The following is a 17,903-nucleotide window of genomic DNA, read 5'->3' as shown; positions in this document are numbered from 1 at the left end:
TGGTCTCACTACGTTTGCCCCTGAGATACTGGTAGGACCGATTTGAAGTCATCGGGCTTTGTGGCTGTGTTTGTGAATGAACAAATGAGGACACGGGTGAACATGAAACGCGTACCTGAGTGGCGTGTTCACAGCTTAGGAAATGTTGTGTGGGCAATTAGTTTTTCTCCGTTGCATTTCCATTCAAAGAAAACATGTCTGCATTAAAAAAAAAAAAATCATGGGGCATCTGGGTAGTGTAGCGGTCTATTCCGTTGCCTACCAACACAGGGATCGCCGGTTCGAATCCTCGTGTTACCTCCGGCTGGGTCGGGCATCCCTACAGACACAATTGGCCGTGTCTGCGGGTGGGAAGCCGGATGTGGGTTTGTGTCCTGGTCACTGCACTAGCGCCTCCTCTGGTCGGTCGGGGCGCCTATTCAGGGGGGAGGGGGGAGCTGGGGGGGGAGTAGCGTGATCCTCCCACGCGCTACGTCCCCCTGGCGAAACTCCTCACTGTCAGGTGAAAAGAAGCAGCTGGCGACTCCACATGTATCGGAGGAGGCACGTGGTGGTCTGCAGCCCTCCCCGGATCAGCAGAGGGGACGGAGCAGAGACCGGGACGGCACAGAGAGCAGGGTGATTGGCCGGGTACAATTGGGGGGTAAAAAAGAGGAAAAGAGGTCCGCGGTGGCGTAGCGGTCTAAGCATCGGCTTGGTGTCGATGCAGTTGCCCACTGGGGACCGGGGTTCGCGCCCCGGTCTCGTCAGATCCGACTATGGCCGGACTCGATGAAGCAGCAATCATTGGCAACGCTGTCTTCGGGAGGGGGGCGGAGTCGGCTTGTGTTCGTCATGTGAATGCGTCTCTGTGTGTGTCGGGAAAACAGTGGTTCGGCTTGGATTCGCCTTGTCACGAAAGTGGGGAGGCGCTTTCCTTCGAGACTGCCGGCCGGAGAGATGCAGTTGGCGAACGCATGCAATACGAGGGTGGGTGTTTGAATTAAAATAGGGATCAATTGGCCACTAAATTGGGAGGAAAAAAAGGGAAAAATCAGAAATAAATTAAAAAAAAAAAAAAAGGAAAAAAATCCACAAAAAAAAATTTGTATTTTCTAATGCAGACCTTTAATGCTAACCTGAAAAGACACCTGCGCTGATTGACCTCTGGTTCTGTGTAGCACTTTTTCACAGCTCAGGATTCTACATCCTGTTAGTTGGACAACTAATAAATAAGGCACTAATAAGGGACTGCCATTCGAGTGTGCAGTGTGCAGCAGTATCCTTCTGAGATGCTGCATTTTGCTTCACCCTCCGAGGGGAACGTTTGGAAAAGGCTGTACTCCGTATGTAGGCTAGTGTTCATGTAAGTCAGGGGGCTTCAAGAGTCTTCTCAGTGGCTCCCATATCGTTACCATTTTACAATTCATCCACCCCTCCATTTTGGGCCGCGTCTATTTCAGGCAAGGCCTTCCTGCGTGCCCGTCAGATGAATGTGGATTTGGCGACCTGGGTCCGGCTGCTGAGGAACGCCATCCCCAGCGGAAACAACGCGGCCACCTACACACCCAGCTTCACGAGCAACACGCTCACGCACACGGCGGGGTACGTGAGCCGTGGCGTAAACCAAGTTATCACGCACTCTCAACCATTTAGGGAAGGCCAGGGCAAATCTGGCAGCTACTCGTCGCACTGCTTAATTTTGCTCATTTTGTTTAACACTAGGCCGCCATTTTGACGGTTTTAGATTTTCAAAGTTTAATAACTTCGTGGGGGGAAAAAGGACAAAGACCTGCCGCTCCCCGAATGCTCCCCAAATTGCGTATTAAAATGAGTTTTAGATCAACTGCGCATTTAAAAAAAAATCTTATGATAAGATCTACCTAAAATGACCATGAGCCGTCAAAAAGACTGCTTGTTACGTATGTTAGATTAGCAATATGTGTTTTCCGTTTTGTTTTTCAGGTAATATTTTCACTTTTTCAATTTTGCTATTCAAGTTCGACCACGTCTCTGAAGTTTAAATTGTTTAAAAATAGTATTATACTTGTTAAAACGTTAATTTTGGAGTCAGTCGTTTCCTAACAGAAAAACTAAAATGTGTAATGCATTCATATCTCAATTCGGTATTTATCTTGATGGAATATAGAGTTTATTTTAGAGTTTATTTTATTCATCCTCAGATCATATGCTTACATTGTTTACTTCAATAGACTATATAGACTATATTATATTATATATATATATACACACACACACACACACACACACACACATACATACATACATATATATATATATATATACGTACTGTATACTATACCGTATATTCCAGGCAGAGAGCTGGTTACTTTTATAGCTAATGCAACATATACATTTTTCAAGAAAGTATTTGTGTGTGTGTGTGTGTCTGTCTGTCTGTCTGTCTGTCTGTCTGTCTGTCTGTCTGTCTGTCTGTCTGTCTGTCTGTCTGTCTGTCTGTCTGTGTGTTTGGGTGTCTTGCAGAGAGATTTCTGTGGAGAAGCTGAGTCTAGACAGTGACTCTGCTCCCAGACCGGAGCTCAGGAGAGATGTGGTGGATGCAGCCCTTCCGGTGAGTGACAGGGCGAGAGAAGTTGAGATGAAGGGGGTGAAGAAAGAGAGAAAGAGAGAGAGAGATCTTTGCAGTATCATATTGCTGTTTGCCCTCTTCCTACCTGTTGCCTTTGGCCTAGAAACAGTACTCCAGTCATCGGCCGCTGTACTGTGTCCTGCAGTGAAATCCCAGAGAGGGACAGAGAAGGCTCTGAGAGGACAGAGAAGAGCGGGAGTGGATAATTACAGAGAGAAAGAGAAAGCCCCAAACTCAGGAAGACAGCTTTAATGAGACTAAACTGGCTGGAGGGGGCTTTAAATTGACCGAAGCCGAATCAGTATCAGTTTCCCAGTATGTGGAAGCACAGGGCGCATGAGTAGGGCGAGACAAGGTTGGGACAATGTGTTTTTGGGAGGGGTGAGATGTTGGGTGAAGCTAAACACTGAGCAGAGAACAGAGACAAGAGTGACTTGGTGAAAGAGGACGTGATAGAGTAGAAAGGGAGAGAAAGCGAGTGATGGAGGCTTGGAGTGGTGCACAGAGATTTACAGAACTAAAAAAAAAGGGGGGGGGAGAAAGAAGGCCCGTGTGGCAGATGGCGTGGTCAACAGGGTCGAGGGATTATGGGATTAATTACTCAAATGTTTTTTTAGAGAACTAATTAACACTTAACAAGGGAAGAGAGGGGGACAGAAAGAGGTGAGGTGCAGCGGTGGATGCTGCCAGCCAGCAGGGAGCAAGCGACTGGTAACAAGGACAGACAGAAGGACAAATAGCCTGTCTGCCTTCTGTCTGTTTGCCACAGCTGAAGGTTAGGAATCAGTTCATATTTTTTCTGTTACCAGTCTCCTCATTTATATGTGTGTGTGTATATACATATATATACTATATACTATATATACACACACACACACACACACACACACACATACCATATACTATATATACAATATACTATATATACACACACACACACATACATACAGACACACACAGACACACACATATACATACATACGTATATTCTCTTTTCTTCGCTTGTCTTGCTCTTCTCTGATTCTTCTTATTTCATGACTTTCCATATGACAGGAACCGGCGCCGGTGATCGAGCCGTTACCTCCTCCAGATGTCCCTGTTCACGAGAAGCCGACCAGATCGCTGTCCCAGAACTCAGTCTGCAGGTACAGAAACATGCTGTTGGCCTCCTAGAGTGTTCCCAGTCACACACACTTACATACATGTACACCTGAGCACATCCCCCCCCCTCACAATATGGCCCGCCACAGCATGGCACTAGAAACACACCCACACGCAATATGGTCCTGGATGTCACCCTCTTTTTCAAGACAAGGTATTAAAGCCAAGTCGTCATTAATGTGGGTTGCACAGCGTGTCCTGTTTATAGATCTGCATTGCTGAACTGGGTGCCAAAATGTAGACCAACACATACTGGCCACATATATTGAAAATATCCCTTTGCGATCGTGAGCTGCCATTTGGATGGAAAAATTGAACATGCTTTTATGTCAAAACTACACAATTTTCTCTCTCCCTTTTCTTTCTCTATCCTTCCTTCTCTCTCTCTCTCTCTCTCCCCTCTGCCTCTGTTTCTCTGTCTTTTTTTCTCTCTTCCTCATTGTCTGTCTCTCGCTCACTCTCTCTCTCCCCACTGCATGCTGGGAGGTTGGGTGTGTGAGCGTGAGTGAGGGTGGTGGATGTGAGATTGGCGCGGGGTTTGAATTGTTTGCTGTCCTTGTTTTTCGGATTCTCCCCTGTGTTCTTCGTCTGTCTTATGTGCATGATCAGGTAAGCGTTCTTAATACTATTTCACCAAGTGTTGGCTGGGTATTCAGTGGTTTTGTTGGGTAGTTTTCGGGAGGAACGGCGTCCTCTAAGATGCCACCTCCGTCTATCTGGCAGGGAGTATGGATAGTCCTGCCAGATAGTAATATTACCATGGTTCTGTTGGCTGTCGGTGAGCAGGTAGGACATAAAAAGATATCTTTTGCGTCAAGAATGAACAAAGCAGTGGTTATGTTCTTGAAAGAGGAGCCTCGTGTTTATCATCTGAGAGAAAGTGGCGTGTTTATCGGGGACATGTTTGTGCAGGTTTCCCCTCTATCATTTCCATCCGCGCGGACCACCATATCCAGTGTTCTGCCATTTATACCTAATGAGGTGTTATAGAACGAGCTCCGTAGGTTTGGTAAATTTGCCTGTGGATTTAAAACAGTGATTTTGGGATGTAAAGATCCCAAACTGAAGCATGTGGAGTCTCTCAGGTGGCAGTCATGTTGCTGGACTCGCCTACACAAACACTGGAAGTGTCTTCCAGAGTAAAGCACGGTGATGGGTCTTATATGGTGTGCGCCGGCTCAGGACAGTTGAAATGTTTCGAGTGTGGAGATGTGGGACAAAAACGCTTTGTGTGTCTGCATAAACGACAAGAGGCGGCTCATTCTGCTGAGGCGGCAGGAGGCTCTGCTCATGCCGAGGTGGTGGATAGCGAACCTGAGGCCGAGAGTACGGCTGCTGAACACAGTGTTGCGGAAGCGGCAGCTGGTGCCACTGGTTCACATTCCGAGAATAATGATTTAGGTGGGGAGAAACAGAGCCAGCCAGAGAGGCAACAGGCATCTGTGACTGTAGAGAGAAGGAGCAGTTCCCAGTCTGCAGGCACTGAAGTGCATTCACAGTCTGCAGAAAATGTTGAGGAAGCAGCTTCCATTAGTTCTGTAGGCAGAGATCACACTGTGATCACCAATGAAGGACAGGGTGTGTTCAACAGCCAGATATCGTGTGAAGGAGAAGACATGGAGTATGACTCTGAGTCAGATGTGGTGTCTGTGGGTGAAACTAGGAACACAGATCTCTATTCTTTAGAGGAAATAAAAGATTTTTCTAGCTGAAACAGTTTGGAAAGTCTGTTAAAGTGCATTATTATGTCAGCTACACTGACAAGTTCATCAGACCTGTTGGCATGCTAAAGAAACAGGTCCATTAAAAAGCATAAATAAAAGCATATTAAAACTCTTGAGAAAAGTAACAAAAGGTAAAACTGTTAGAAAGACTAAAAAGTAACATGATCATGCATCACACAGTGTTTTCCTCTTTTTACTGTTCTCTGCTTGTCTCATCCTGTCTGTTTTTCCTCTCTGACCTCTCTATGCGGAGCCTCAAAATAGTGTCTTTGAATATCAATGTTGGGAGAGACAGGCACAAAAGGGCATTAATCTCTGAGGTCTCTACTCAAAAAAGGATTGATGTGTTATTTTTACAAGAGACACATACTAATCCAGCAGATGAGATATATTTGGCGGGGAGGGGGGTTGTATGCCCTTAGCCATGGCACTAACCTTAGTGCAGGATAGCTGTTGCAACCGTTTTATCCTCTACTGAAGTGGTGAAGGGTAGGCTGTTGATGGTCAGGGCAGAACTAGATAGCTCTGTATTCTGCTTTGTTAACATACATGAACCAAATCAAGGAACAGAAAGAGTAGGATTTTTTTTACCCTGCTAAAAATGAGCTGAGGAATTACCATCAAAATCAATTTATCATTGGTGGGCATTTCAACTGGACTCTAGACTTGACTGTGGACAGGACAAGCGAGGAACCAGTCATCTCAGAGCCTTAACAGTATCCCAGTCGTCTCAGAGCCTTAACAGTATCATCACGCACTTAGATCTATTACACACATGGAGGGTCAAACATCCGCAATCCAGACAATACACATGGGTGAAGGTCACAAATAACAGGGTGATTACAGCCAGACTAGACCGGCTCTACATTTCCCAGAGTCTTAGTGCCAGATTAGTTCACAGTAACATGAGTCCAGTTGGCTTCACTGACCATCACAAAATCAAAAAAGTTGATTTTAGTTCTTTGAAGCTGTGGTGGGAAGTTGGTAAGGCACAAATTGGTGTTTTTTGCCAACAGTACACCTTCCATTCCACTGCAAAGATCAAAGCAGCAGTTCAGGAACTTGAAGTTAATATTAGTAATATTGAAGAGGGGTTACATACAGACTCAGATCCGAATACAGGTCGTCTGCTGTAGGAGAAGAGGTTTAAGTTGAGCTCTTTCCTGCAGGAGAGAGTAAAGGGAGCTCTTGTCAGGTGTTACTTCCTCTGGCTAAAGGACATGGATGCCCCAAACTTTCTTTTTCAATCTGGGGAGATCGGTGGCTTAGAGGAAGCAGATGACCTGCCTTAGGCTTCCAGGAGGCAGAGTGACCACTAGCCCGCATGAGATGAGGAGCCATGCAATGGACTTCTATGCTGACCTCTTTGGGGCAGAACAATGCAGCATGGAGTCCCGCGAGGAGCTCCTGGAAGGGCTTCCTCGGCTCAGCCTGGAAGAGAAAGCTGCTCTGGACTGTGAGCTGACTCTGGAGGAGTTGACAGTTGCTGTCAACCAGATGGCAACAGGATGGGCACCAGGGATTGATGGTCCTCTCCACTGACTTTTTATAAGCAGTTCTTGAATACCCTCGGACCTGATTTACACTAGAAATACAACGGTACAGTAGGCCAATGGTTCGGTACGTATCATGGTTTTTGGGCCACAGTAATGGTACGATTTCGATATCTTCATATTAAAAAAAACAACGCATTACCCTTAAAACAATTAACTCTTTATTTTGCCTTTTGCCAAATAAAACGTTCCATTCAGAAAAATGGCAGCATGACTGTCTAGGCCTGGTTTCTGTCTCTACTGTATGAAATCAAGAGGGAAAACTTCACTTTTTAGCAGGTTCAACTTGTATCTGGAGAGATTCCCAAATTGTTCCAGCTTAGATAGGCTAGAGGGAAGAGACAGTGCAGGGTTGGTGATATATAAGAGAAGGTCATCAGCGTACAATGACACCTTGTGTACCCTACCACCTCGGATTATCCCTTCGAAGGAGCCACGCTGTCCTAGTGGCTCGATTGCTAAATCAAAAAGCAACAGGGAGAGTGGACAAACCTGTCTTGTTCCCCTAAACGGAGGGAAATATCTTGATTGTACCTTTTTAGTTCGAACCAATGCTAAGGGGTCATTATAAAATAATTTAACCCAAGAAATGCATTTGGTCCAAAGCTGAATATTGAAAGTGCATCGAAAAGGAAACCCCATTCCACCCGATGAAAAGCCTTCTCAGCCTCTAAGGCAACTACAACTTCAGGTGAAGCAGATTTTGATTGGTTGTATATTATATCAAAAAGTCTACGAGAATTATCGAAGGAGTGTCTACCCTGAATAAATTCTGATTGATCAGGTGAAATAAGGGCTGGGAGAACCCCTTCAAGGCGCTTGGCTAAACATTTCGCAAGAATTTTAAAATCCACATTAAGGAGACTGATTGGACGATAGGATTCACAGCGCAGGGTCTTTATCTTTTTTGGGGATGAGACATATGAAGGCTTGCCTCAGTGTTTGTGGTAGCTGACTACCCGAGATCGATTGATTATACATTTTCAGAAGTAATGGGGAGAGTTCATTTGAGAACTTCTTAAAAAATTCCACCGGGAACCTGTCTGGCCCAGGTGTTTCCCCGACTGCATACACTTGATGGCTTCCCGAACCTCTTCCACCGTCAAACAGTTATCAAGGTTGGACTTCTCTGCATCTGTAAATGTAGGTAAATTCAATCCTTGAAAAAAGGAATCTGCCTCATCAGGACCGTTATTATACTCGGATGTATATAGTTTACCATAATACTCAGCAAATGTATCAATTTGTTTATGGTCTGTAACCATGGAACCTGAAGTGGTCTGTATTTGTGTAATTTGATGCAGGCACTGAGGGTTTTAAAGCAAAGAACTGGGAGGGAGTTAAGGAGAAAGTGAGCGCTCAGTTGTCTAAATTGAAATGGTTGCTATGCCAGTTGTCATATAGGGGAAGTTTGCCAATAACTTGGTCGCCACAACTCTGTCATAGACTCAATGCTCTGACCCCACCAAGAGATGTGATAGAGTACATTCAGTAGCCTTTCTGGACTTTTTTGGTGTAGCCAGCACTTGGTCCGGGCAGCAGCCCTGTACTTGCCTGTGGCTGAAGCGGGGTAGGGACTGGTTAACATCCAGTTCAAAATCACCTCATTTAGACTTCGGACTGCACAAAGACTGCTGTACAATTTTGGCCTAAGCTGGCTAGATAAAACTCGAGTGCTGCTGAAGAGAGCTGGGCGATTAGGCTATGATAAGCAGCTTTTTCTCTTACAACCCGAGGATGTGGACCTTACTGGACTGACAGCTTTTTACTGCTTTGTACTGCAGGCATGGGAGATATTTAAGATTGCATGGGCCACAAATGAGACTCGTTTGAGGAACATTTGCTTTTTAACAGCTTCATAAAGACTCAAACACTGCAGTCTGCTAGCCTGCAAGCGAATCTGAGGGAGGCTGGCTGCACCTAACTTGGGTCATCTGATGAAGATGATGGCAACATCTGTAGATGCCCTGAGAGAACAAAGCAACATCATCCCTATCAGGCTGATTAACAGAGTGTTGGAAGAAGTCTGTGCTGCCCTTGCCACAATCCCTGAGAACATTTGCAGAAACCCTTACTCTGTGACCAGGTGGAGTGAAGAGTGTGAGTATAGTTTTCCCTGTCTGTCTATCACCCCAGCTGTGGGGGAGTGGCAGGAAGGAGGAGGTTGGTTGCTGTCTTTCACAACCAACCCCCCACCTGAATAAGTTTCAGGATGTGGGGGGAAAATGGTTACCAAATCAGCGTTAAGGTTCTGAACCTGCACTCTCTGGCAGGGATGAAGGAGTCGAGGTGGACTGAGTTTTTTGGTCCAGACATTTCTCCAAAACGCAGCTGGCAGTCCCTGTACACGCTGCCCTTTGGAAAGCGGACAGCAGACCTCCAGTGGAAGGTGGTATACAGGGCAGTAGCTACAAACCGATACAGAGCACATGTGAATCCAGATCAGGGGGAGGAGTGTATTTTCTGTTCTCAGACTGAGACCCTGGTACATTTATTTGCTGTGTCCTTGGCTATCAGCACTGTTTGAGCTTTTAAAAAGGGGGTTTCAGGATCTTGGGGAGGTTTTTTTCTTTTCTTTTGGTTTGTTTAGTTTCGGTCCGAAATATTGTGCTAAAAAGAAGCTTGTACACACATTGGTGAACTTTTTATCTGGTTCTGCCAAGTTGGCCATCTGGCTGACACACAGGAATCAGACTCGGAGTGCTGGCAGTGTGGAGCCGCTACAGGTTCTGGAGGGAACTGCTGAAGACCCAACGAAGGGTAGAACATGCTTATTATAAGATGGAGGGTGTTATTGGTTGGGAGGGTGTTATTCTCAGTGGGGGAGGGTGGAGAGCTGATTTTAAACTTCTGATCAGAAGTTTAAAATCAGCTCTCCATTGTTATTGGTTGACAAGTTTTGTATTTTAGGCATGCTTCTTTTTGCCCTCAAGTATTGATGTGGCAGTGATCTGGTTTTACTTTGCAGTGGTTCAATAAAGGGACTTTCTCTCTCTCGCTCTCTCTCTCTCTCTCGCACTCTCAGTTCATATGTGAATCGGTTCTGTGATGGAAAATTAAGTCTTTATTGGACAGGTTAATGTGAAGGAGTGATTTTGTTCATATCGTTAAAAAGATGTCACATTGGGCATCCAGGTAGGGTAGCGGTCTATTTTGTTACCTACCAACACGGATTGCCGGTTCAAGTCCCCATGTTACCTCTGGCTTGGTTGGGCGTCCCTACAGACACAATTGGCCATGTCTGCAGGTGGGAGGTCAGATGTAGGTATGTGTCCTGGTCGCTGCACTAGCGCCTCCTCTGGTCGGTCGGGGTGCCTGTTCGGGGGGGAGGGGGAACTGGGGGGAATAGCGGGATCCTCCCACGCGCTACATCCCCCTGGCGAAACTTCACACTGTTGGGTGAAAAGAAGCGGCTGGCGACATGTATCGGAGGAGGCATGTGGTAGTCTGCAGCCCTCCCCAGATCAGCAGAGGGGGTGGGGCAGTGACCGGGATGGCTCGGAAGAGTGGGGTAATTCGCCAGATACAATTGGGGAGAAAAAAGGGGGGTAAATATAAAAAAGAAAAAAATGTCATGTGAAAGTCTGTTTTTCTGTTAAATGAAGACTTGTTTTAAAATTAAAATTCTCTCTCTCACTGAATCGGTCTTGGTTCTGTGATGGAAGTTGAACTCTTTGTGCATGTTAATGTAAAGGGGTGACTATGTTTGATGGTGTCATTGTTCATTGTTAAAGTTTGTATTTGGTTAATTAAAGAGCTGTTTTAAATTCAAAATTCAAAAAATCTCTCTCTCCCTCTTTCTCTCTTTCTCTCTCCATATGTATGTCAGACCAAGCAGGGACCCTTTATGCCTCCTGGATTTCAAGCTGATGGCAGTGCTGGGCAGGGGCCACTTTGGAAAGGTACTTTATTTTTCCTCCTGGGATGAATAAAACGAACACCCCGCTAATCCAAGAGATAAATATGTACCCCATAATTATGATAGCTATCATCAATAGACTTTATATATACGCTGATCAGCTAAAACATTAAAACCACCTGCCTAATATTGTGTAGATCCCCTCATGCTGCCAAAACAGTTCTGACCCTTTGAGGCATAGACTCCACAAGACCTCTGAAGGTGTCCTCTGGTATCTGGCACCAAGATGTTAGCAGCAGATCCTTTAAGTCCTGTAAGTTGCGAGGTGGGGCCTCCATGGATCAGACTTGTTTTCCTAGTACAAACCCCCAGTTGCTCGATCGGATTGAGATCTGGGGAATTTGGAGGCCAAGGCAACACCCTGAACTCTTTGTCATGCTCCTCAAACCATTCCTGAACAATTTTTGCAGTGTGGCAGGGCATATTATCCTGCTGCAGCAGGCCACTCCCATCAGGGAATACCGTTGCCATGAAGGGGTGTACCTAGTCTGCAGCGATGTTTAGGTAGGTGACAGGTGTCAAAGTAACATCCACATTAATGCCAAGACCCAAGGTTTCCCAACAGAACATTGCCCAGAGCATCACATTGCCTCTGCCAGCTTGCCTTCTTCCCATAGTGCATCCTGGTGCCATCTCTTCCCCAGGTAAACAGCACACACCTACACGTGATCCATCAGACCACAGGCCACCTTCTTCCATTGCTCCATGGTCCAGTTCTGAAGCTCACCTGCCTGTTGTAGGTGCTGACGGTGGTGGGCAGGGGTCAACAGGGTCACTCTGACCCGCCTGTGCCTACGCAACCCCATATGCAGCAAGCTGCGATGTACTGTGTGTTGTGACACCTGTCTACCATAGCCAGCATTAACTTTTTCAGCAAGTTGAGCTACAGTAGCTCTTCTGTGGGATGTAACCAGATAATTAATGTTACTCACTTCACCTGTCAGTGGTTTTAACATTTTGGCTGATCAGTGTATATTATACACTTAGTGTATATTAGAAACTTAGAGTTGAGAGTTCAGCCCCCAAATGCTTGACAAAGTTTCTGTGGGACTCTTCAGGTGCTTCTGTCAGAGTACAAGAGGACAAACAGCTTGTACGCCATCAAAGCCCTGAAGAAGGGGGACATTGTGGCACGAGATGAAGTAGAAAGGTAAATGTATTTATACGGAAATAATCATACAGTACCCACACTTTCAGTGACTGTGTACATACAGTTAATAATCAGATAAGGGGGGGGGGGGCGTCTGGGTAGCGTAACGGTCTATCCCATTGCCTACCAACATGGGGATCGCTGGTTTGAATCCCTGTGTTACCTCCGGCTGGGTCGGGCGTCCCTACGAACACAATTGGCTGTGTCTGTGGGTGGGAAGACAGATGTGGGTGTGTATCCTGGTCGCTGCACTAGCGCCTCCTCTGGTCAGTCGGGGCGCCTGTTCGGGGGAGGGGGAACTGGGGGGAATAGCGTGATCCTCCCATGCACTACATCCCCCTGGCCAAACTCCTCACTGTCAGGTGAAAAGAAGTGGCTGGTGACTCCACATGTATGGGAGGAGGCATGTGGTAGTCTGCAGCCCTCCCTGGATCAGCAGAGGGGGTGGAGCAGCCACTGGGATGGCTTGGGAGAGGATGGCAATTGGCCAGGTACAATAGGGGAGAAAAAGGGGGGGGAAATCCAAAAAAGAAAAAGAAAAGAAATGCAGGAGACAAAACACACCTGTATTGTAGAGGTACTTGCTGATGGGATCAGTATCCATGGATTAAGAAATGGAATCCGCACACATTTTATCCTGAAGAAGGCAATTGATTTTGCCGAAACATTGATTAGTAAATATGTGAGTCAGAGTTACATGTGTGTGCAGTTTCCTTGTCTTAATCTTTGTTTAATGCCACTCGCCATTTTGCCTTTTGTCCATCATTTCCAAGTCAGGTGCCAGTGGCAAGACTTGTTGCATGGGCAGAACCAGTTCTCTGAACGAACTACGATTAAGGTGTTTACGAAGCACAGTAACTTGAATGACTGACAAAAGAGCTAGCTCTATTAAATGTGTTATGCTTGCATTGATTTGGACCTTAATTTGATTAAGATGGTTTGATTAAGGTGTCTACATGGCAGTTGCAATAATCAAACTGTTACCTTAACCTGATTAAAATCAAAATTCCAACGTGCATGTTAGCACACTGAAGGTCTTTTCCTCTATTCCAGTTGCTCATGTATATCCTCCTCCTTTCTGCTTCCTCTGTCTCTTCATATACGACCCTCTCCCACCCTCCCAGCCTGATGTGTGAGAAACGGATATTTGAGATCGTGAACACCTCCCACCACCCCTTCCTGGTCAACCTGTTGGCCTGCTTCCAGACACCTGAACATGTATGTTTTGTGATGGAGTATACAGCCGGGGGAGATCTCATGATGCACATACACGCCAACGTCTTTACGGAGCAACGTGCGGTGTGAGTGCCACTGTGTGTGTGCATATATGTGTGTGTGTGTGTGTGTGTGTGTGTGTGTGTGTGTGTGTGTGTGTGTGTGTGTGTGTGTGTGTGTGTGTGTGTGTGTGTGTGTGTGTTCCAAACAGAAGGAAAATGAAACTGGACAGTGTGCATATTTCACCTTACATCATTTTGTGGCTGTGTTCATAATACATGTGTTTCAATTGCTGTTTGTCCTTGTGTTCATTTTTCTGTCTCTCCGTCCACCATTCCCTCGGCCAGGTTTTATTCAGCCTGCGTGGTTCTGGGTCTGCAGTTCCTTCACGACCATAAGATTGTGTATCGGTGAGTTGTCTGCCTCTTTTCCTCCCAGTTTATAGAGGGAATTTATGTCCTCTCTCTCACCGTCACGATTTCCCATCTCCACCCTCTTCTCTCTCCATCTCTCAGAGACCTTAAACTGGACAACCTGCTGCTCGACACAGAGGGCTACGTGAAGATAGCGGATTTTGGGCTCTGTAAAGAAGGTGAGCGCCCCGTGAATGTTTCATAATGTTGGCAGTCAGCCCCGAGTACAGGCGTGGAGAACGGCATCACGTACAGAAAGAAAAACTCCCATTTCGTCTTTGCATTATTCCGTTTCCTTGACATCTTTTCTCTCTTCACATCAACTCTCTTCCTCTGTTTTCACCTTTAACCTTCTCCCCTCTTTCGTCTTCTCACCCATCATTCTGTACTTACTTCCTGACTCACATCGTCAATTTATTCCCCCCCCCCCCTTTCTTAAGGTATGGGCTATGGAGATAGGACCAGCACATTCTGTGGTACCCCCGAGTTTCTGGCTCCAGAAGTGCTGACGGACCCATCGTACACCAGAGCGGTAGACTGGTGGGGACTTGGGGTACTCATCTATGAGATGCTGGTAGGAGAGGTGAGGATAAATCACATACTGTGGATCCTTTCGTATTTCTATCACCCCACCTGGTAGTATATTTTATTGCGACACGTAATACACACGTGCACATAAAACCGTGTGTGTCAGATATTGGGACCGTGGTAAGCTGCACTGTCCTGCTGAATCCAAGTGGGGAGCGAGGCGCTCGTGTTGGTCGCTCATGAATGGATGCAAGTTTTTAAGCCTTGGAACAGTGAAATTGAAATTCAGATGGGCGAAGAAACTTGTATGTAGAACATCATAGCGGCTGCACAGGTGATCGATGTTGACGTGACGCCATTTGTTGTCCCATGTTTGTTTTAGTCGCCGTTTCCCGGCGACGATGAAGAGGAGGTTTTCGACAGCATCGTGAACGACGAGGTGTCCTACCCACGCTTCCTCTCCACCGAGGCCATCGGCATCATGAGGCGGGTGAGACTGCTCCTTCCGCATTCTGCCCTGAAATCCCCCGCGTGACCCGCTTCCCGACCTCTGAAACAATGGGTGCTTCTGGTGGCTTCCGTCCAATTCAAATTCACTCCATCGTATCTTCGCCATTGTAATATCTTTATGGCAACTCGTCTCTTCGGCAGATTTATTTCTCGTTCTTTCTCTCCTGAATCAACAGCTTCTCTCTGATACTCCTCTTTTCTAGTTTTGTTTGCTTTCTTTTATATCTTCACCAAGCACACTTTTACCATATACTATGATCACTCTAGTTACAAAAGAGCATTTATTGCATCTTCTGTAAGTGTGCCGTGGCTCTAAGTTCAATTCTTTTTCGGTTTTTTTTCACCTCTGGAGGATTTTAAAGTTTTAATAGTATTGAATCAAGAAATTGAGATTATTGTGGTGTTGCACTGCATAATAGCAATGCGGTAAAAATGTTATAAATGTTGTGTAAAATATTAATGTCAAACATCTGTTCATTTGGTGGTGTTATTTATCTCTAAGTCACCGTGATCTCAGTATATCTATTTTTTCTTCTGTGTTGCTAGTTGTTGAGAAAAAATGCAGAAAGACGTCTGGGCTCTGGACAGAAGGACGCAGAGGATATCAAGAAACAGCCTTTTTTCAGGGTGAGTGGTTCTCCCATTCTCCGTCCCACTGCATTACAAATAATCCATCAGCCATCTGTCATCTCAACAAGCGAGGAGGTTGTTTATAATTGTTACTGTCACTGTACATTCTATTGTTTTCTACTGAGATTTATTGGACATGAGCATCATCCAAATGTCCTAAACGTGTACATGTCCTCAGGATATGGACTGGGAGGCTCTGCTTCAGAGGAAGGTGAACCCGCTGTTCGTCCCCACTATTGAGGGGAAAGAAGACGTCAGCAACTTTGACGAGGAGTTTACCGCAGAGCCGCCCGCCCTCACACCCCCCCGCGAACGCCGCGCGCTCTCCCGCAAGGAACAGGACTATTTCAAGGACTTCGACTACGTCTCTGACCTCTGCTAGGGTCTGGAGCCGAGGGGGGATCGGGTGTTACCAGCTTCTCCCCTGCCAGCCCTGGGACTGTGAACGGAGACTGGAAACCGGGAAGCTGACTTCCTGTGCTGAAAGAGTGAGAGGGAGTTTCGTTCTCTCGTTGTGTGTCTCTCTCTCCGTCTGTCTGAGTGAGGTCTGGGATGAAAGACTGGTCAGGTTGAGATGCTGCGCGGCAGATCGGTGGAATCAGCTTGGATATGATGCCGTGTTGCGCACATTCTCGACGTCACCGATCTGCTGACCTCTTACATATCTGGTGCCGCTTTTAGAGGGGGTGAGATGATGGCAGTTCAAGGTAATCCATATTATGTAACTCTTATCAAATGGAGGATGATAGATCCTGTTGTTTGTGCTGCAAAGCATTACTGCAAAGGGTTAAGCAATGTGTGGCTGCCCCGACGAAGGAAGAGATCCTAAGTTGCCTTGGATCTCAGCGAGTCAGAGCTATGGCGCGAAGCAATAGTGATACAAAGCGGTCAGATATGAACTGTTTTCTCCCGTATTTCTCCTGCTGACTTTGCCCCGGTATGTCGTCCCATGTCTACGGTCTGTTGCTGCTGACTGTCTGTTGTGCTGTGTAAAGTGAATTCCTGACCCGGCCTCTGTTTTAAATGTGCTGTACCCCTGACGTCAGCGACGCTCATGTACCATCTGTACACTGCCACCTGGAGGAGCCAGAGTTAAGATATACATTCCTGATCGGTAGAGAGGTACCCGCAAACCATTTCCAGGGGATTGTGGGTAAAGAGAGAGGAAACGGTGCTGTTTGTGTGTCTGGGCTCTGTCTTACATAGGAAACCTCTTTCTTGACTTGTGTGTAAATCATATTTTAGGTACGCTGCAGATTTTCAACTGTAATCGTTTCTGAATGTTAACCAGCTTTGTTTTATGTGATTAATAGCTGTGTTTGTTCTGGGGTTTTCTTCCATTCCTGTGTTTCCTCCTACGTCACTTGTAAATCATGCTGGTGAAATGTTTTGGAAAAGTGACCCAGTAAAGATGTGAACCTAAAGGAGAAGCGTCGGTCGGTTTATTTCGAGGGACGTTTTTGTACTTTAACAATTTGTGGCACGGTTGAGTAGCGCGCAAAGGAAGAAGATCACGACTGAAGTAAATGGACATGAGGGCTAATGTAGAATAATCACAGCCAGTCAAGAAGAGAAAAGCTGAGGAGGAAGACAATAGTGAAACGAGCATCTTCCAAGAGAATAGTTTCAGATATTGTGGGATTTTTCCCAGTGATATTTGGACAAGAGGGCATGTAACACAATTGGAAATGTGTCAGATTATGAGATTATGGGGTGGCACAGTGGTTAGCACGGTCGCCTCACAGCAAGAAGGTCCTGGGTTCGAGCCCCGGGGTAGTCCAACCTTGGGGTCGTCCCGGGTCGTCCTCTGTGTGGAGTTTGCATGTTCTCCCCGTGTCTGTGTGGGTTTCCTCCGGGGGCTCCGGTTTCCTCCCACAGTCCAAAGACATGTAGGTCAGGTGAATTGGCCGTACTAAATTGTCCCTAGGTATGAATGTGTGTGTGTGTGGGGGGGCAGGCCCTGTGTGATGGTCTGGCGGCCTGTCCAGGGTGTCTCTCCACCTGCAACCCAATGACTGCTGGGATAGGCTGCAGCATCCCCGCGACCCTGAGAGGAGGAGAACCGGTTCGGGAAAATGGATGGATATGAGATTATGGTGATTTGTGTGTGCAGAAAACACCTTTAAATTTACTATATCACAGGTGCCGACCAGAATCCCAAGTCCCAAATCTTGTGGTTCCTCGGATATGGTTTTTCTTTCTTGTACGGTTTGCCGTGAAGAGTTCACAAAGTAGACCACGCTGCGGATGCTACTTTACACTTAAAGGAGAGGAAAATCCAAACCAGACCTTGTGTGGTTTCCTTGCCTGGCTCAACCCTGACCGTATAAAAAGCTTTCTGAAACGTTTCTTTCGGCTGATAAACTGAGGTAAGAAAATCAGACGGGTGGCCAAATTCTGTTGATGAGTTACAGCACCAATAAGACACCGAGCTTAGTCTTGACAAGGGTTTTCTGGGCCGGCATTATGTCCGTTCTGCTAGAAATCTGTTGTTTCTCTGCCCTCCCGTA

At 46.3% G+C, this 17,903-nt stretch overlaps 1 protein-coding gene across 2 annotated transcripts in view; it reads left to right on the top strand.

The window, feature by feature from the left end:
• pkn1b (protein kinase N1b) overlaps positions 1 to 16,806 on the top strand; it is a 45,154-nt gene extending 28,348 nt beyond the window's left edge. For both annotated transcript variants that reach the window (XM_056288668.1, XM_056288667.1), the window contains 12 exons: positions 1,443 to 1,584; positions 2,485 to 2,572; positions 3,644 to 3,735; positions 10,858 to 10,930; positions 12,006 to 12,097; positions 13,222 to 13,398; positions 13,660 to 13,722; positions 13,828 to 13,904; positions 14,166 to 14,308; positions 14,636 to 14,743; positions 15,310 to 15,390; positions 15,572 to 16,806. In XM_056288668.1, the coding sequence (XP_056144643.1) occupies positions 1,443 to 1,584; positions 2,485 to 2,572; positions 3,644 to 3,735; positions 10,858 to 10,930; positions 12,006 to 12,097; positions 13,222 to 13,398; positions 13,660 to 13,722; positions 13,828 to 13,904; positions 14,166 to 14,308; positions 14,636 to 14,743; positions 15,310 to 15,390; positions 15,572 to 15,775 (1,340 nt within the window). In that variant the 3' untranslated portion in view covers positions 15,776 to 16,806. The remainder of the gene's footprint in view (positions 1 to 1,442; positions 1,585 to 2,484; positions 2,573 to 3,643; positions 3,736 to 10,857; positions 10,931 to 12,005; positions 12,098 to 13,221; positions 13,399 to 13,659; positions 13,723 to 13,827; positions 13,905 to 14,165; positions 14,309 to 14,635; positions 14,744 to 15,309; positions 15,391 to 15,571) is intronic.
• Positions 16,807 to 17,903: the final 1,097 nt, after the last annotated feature.

The sequence above is a fragment of the Lampris incognitus genome, chromosome 10 (assembly GCF_029633865.1).
Source record: "Lampris incognitus isolate fLamInc1 chromosome 10, fLamInc1.hap2, whole genome shotgun sequence".
Classification (NCBI taxonomy): Eukaryota; Metazoa; Chordata; class Actinopteri; order Lampriformes; family Lampridae; genus Lampris; species Lampris incognitus.
This window is presented reverse-complemented; position numbering and strand designations above follow the sequence as displayed.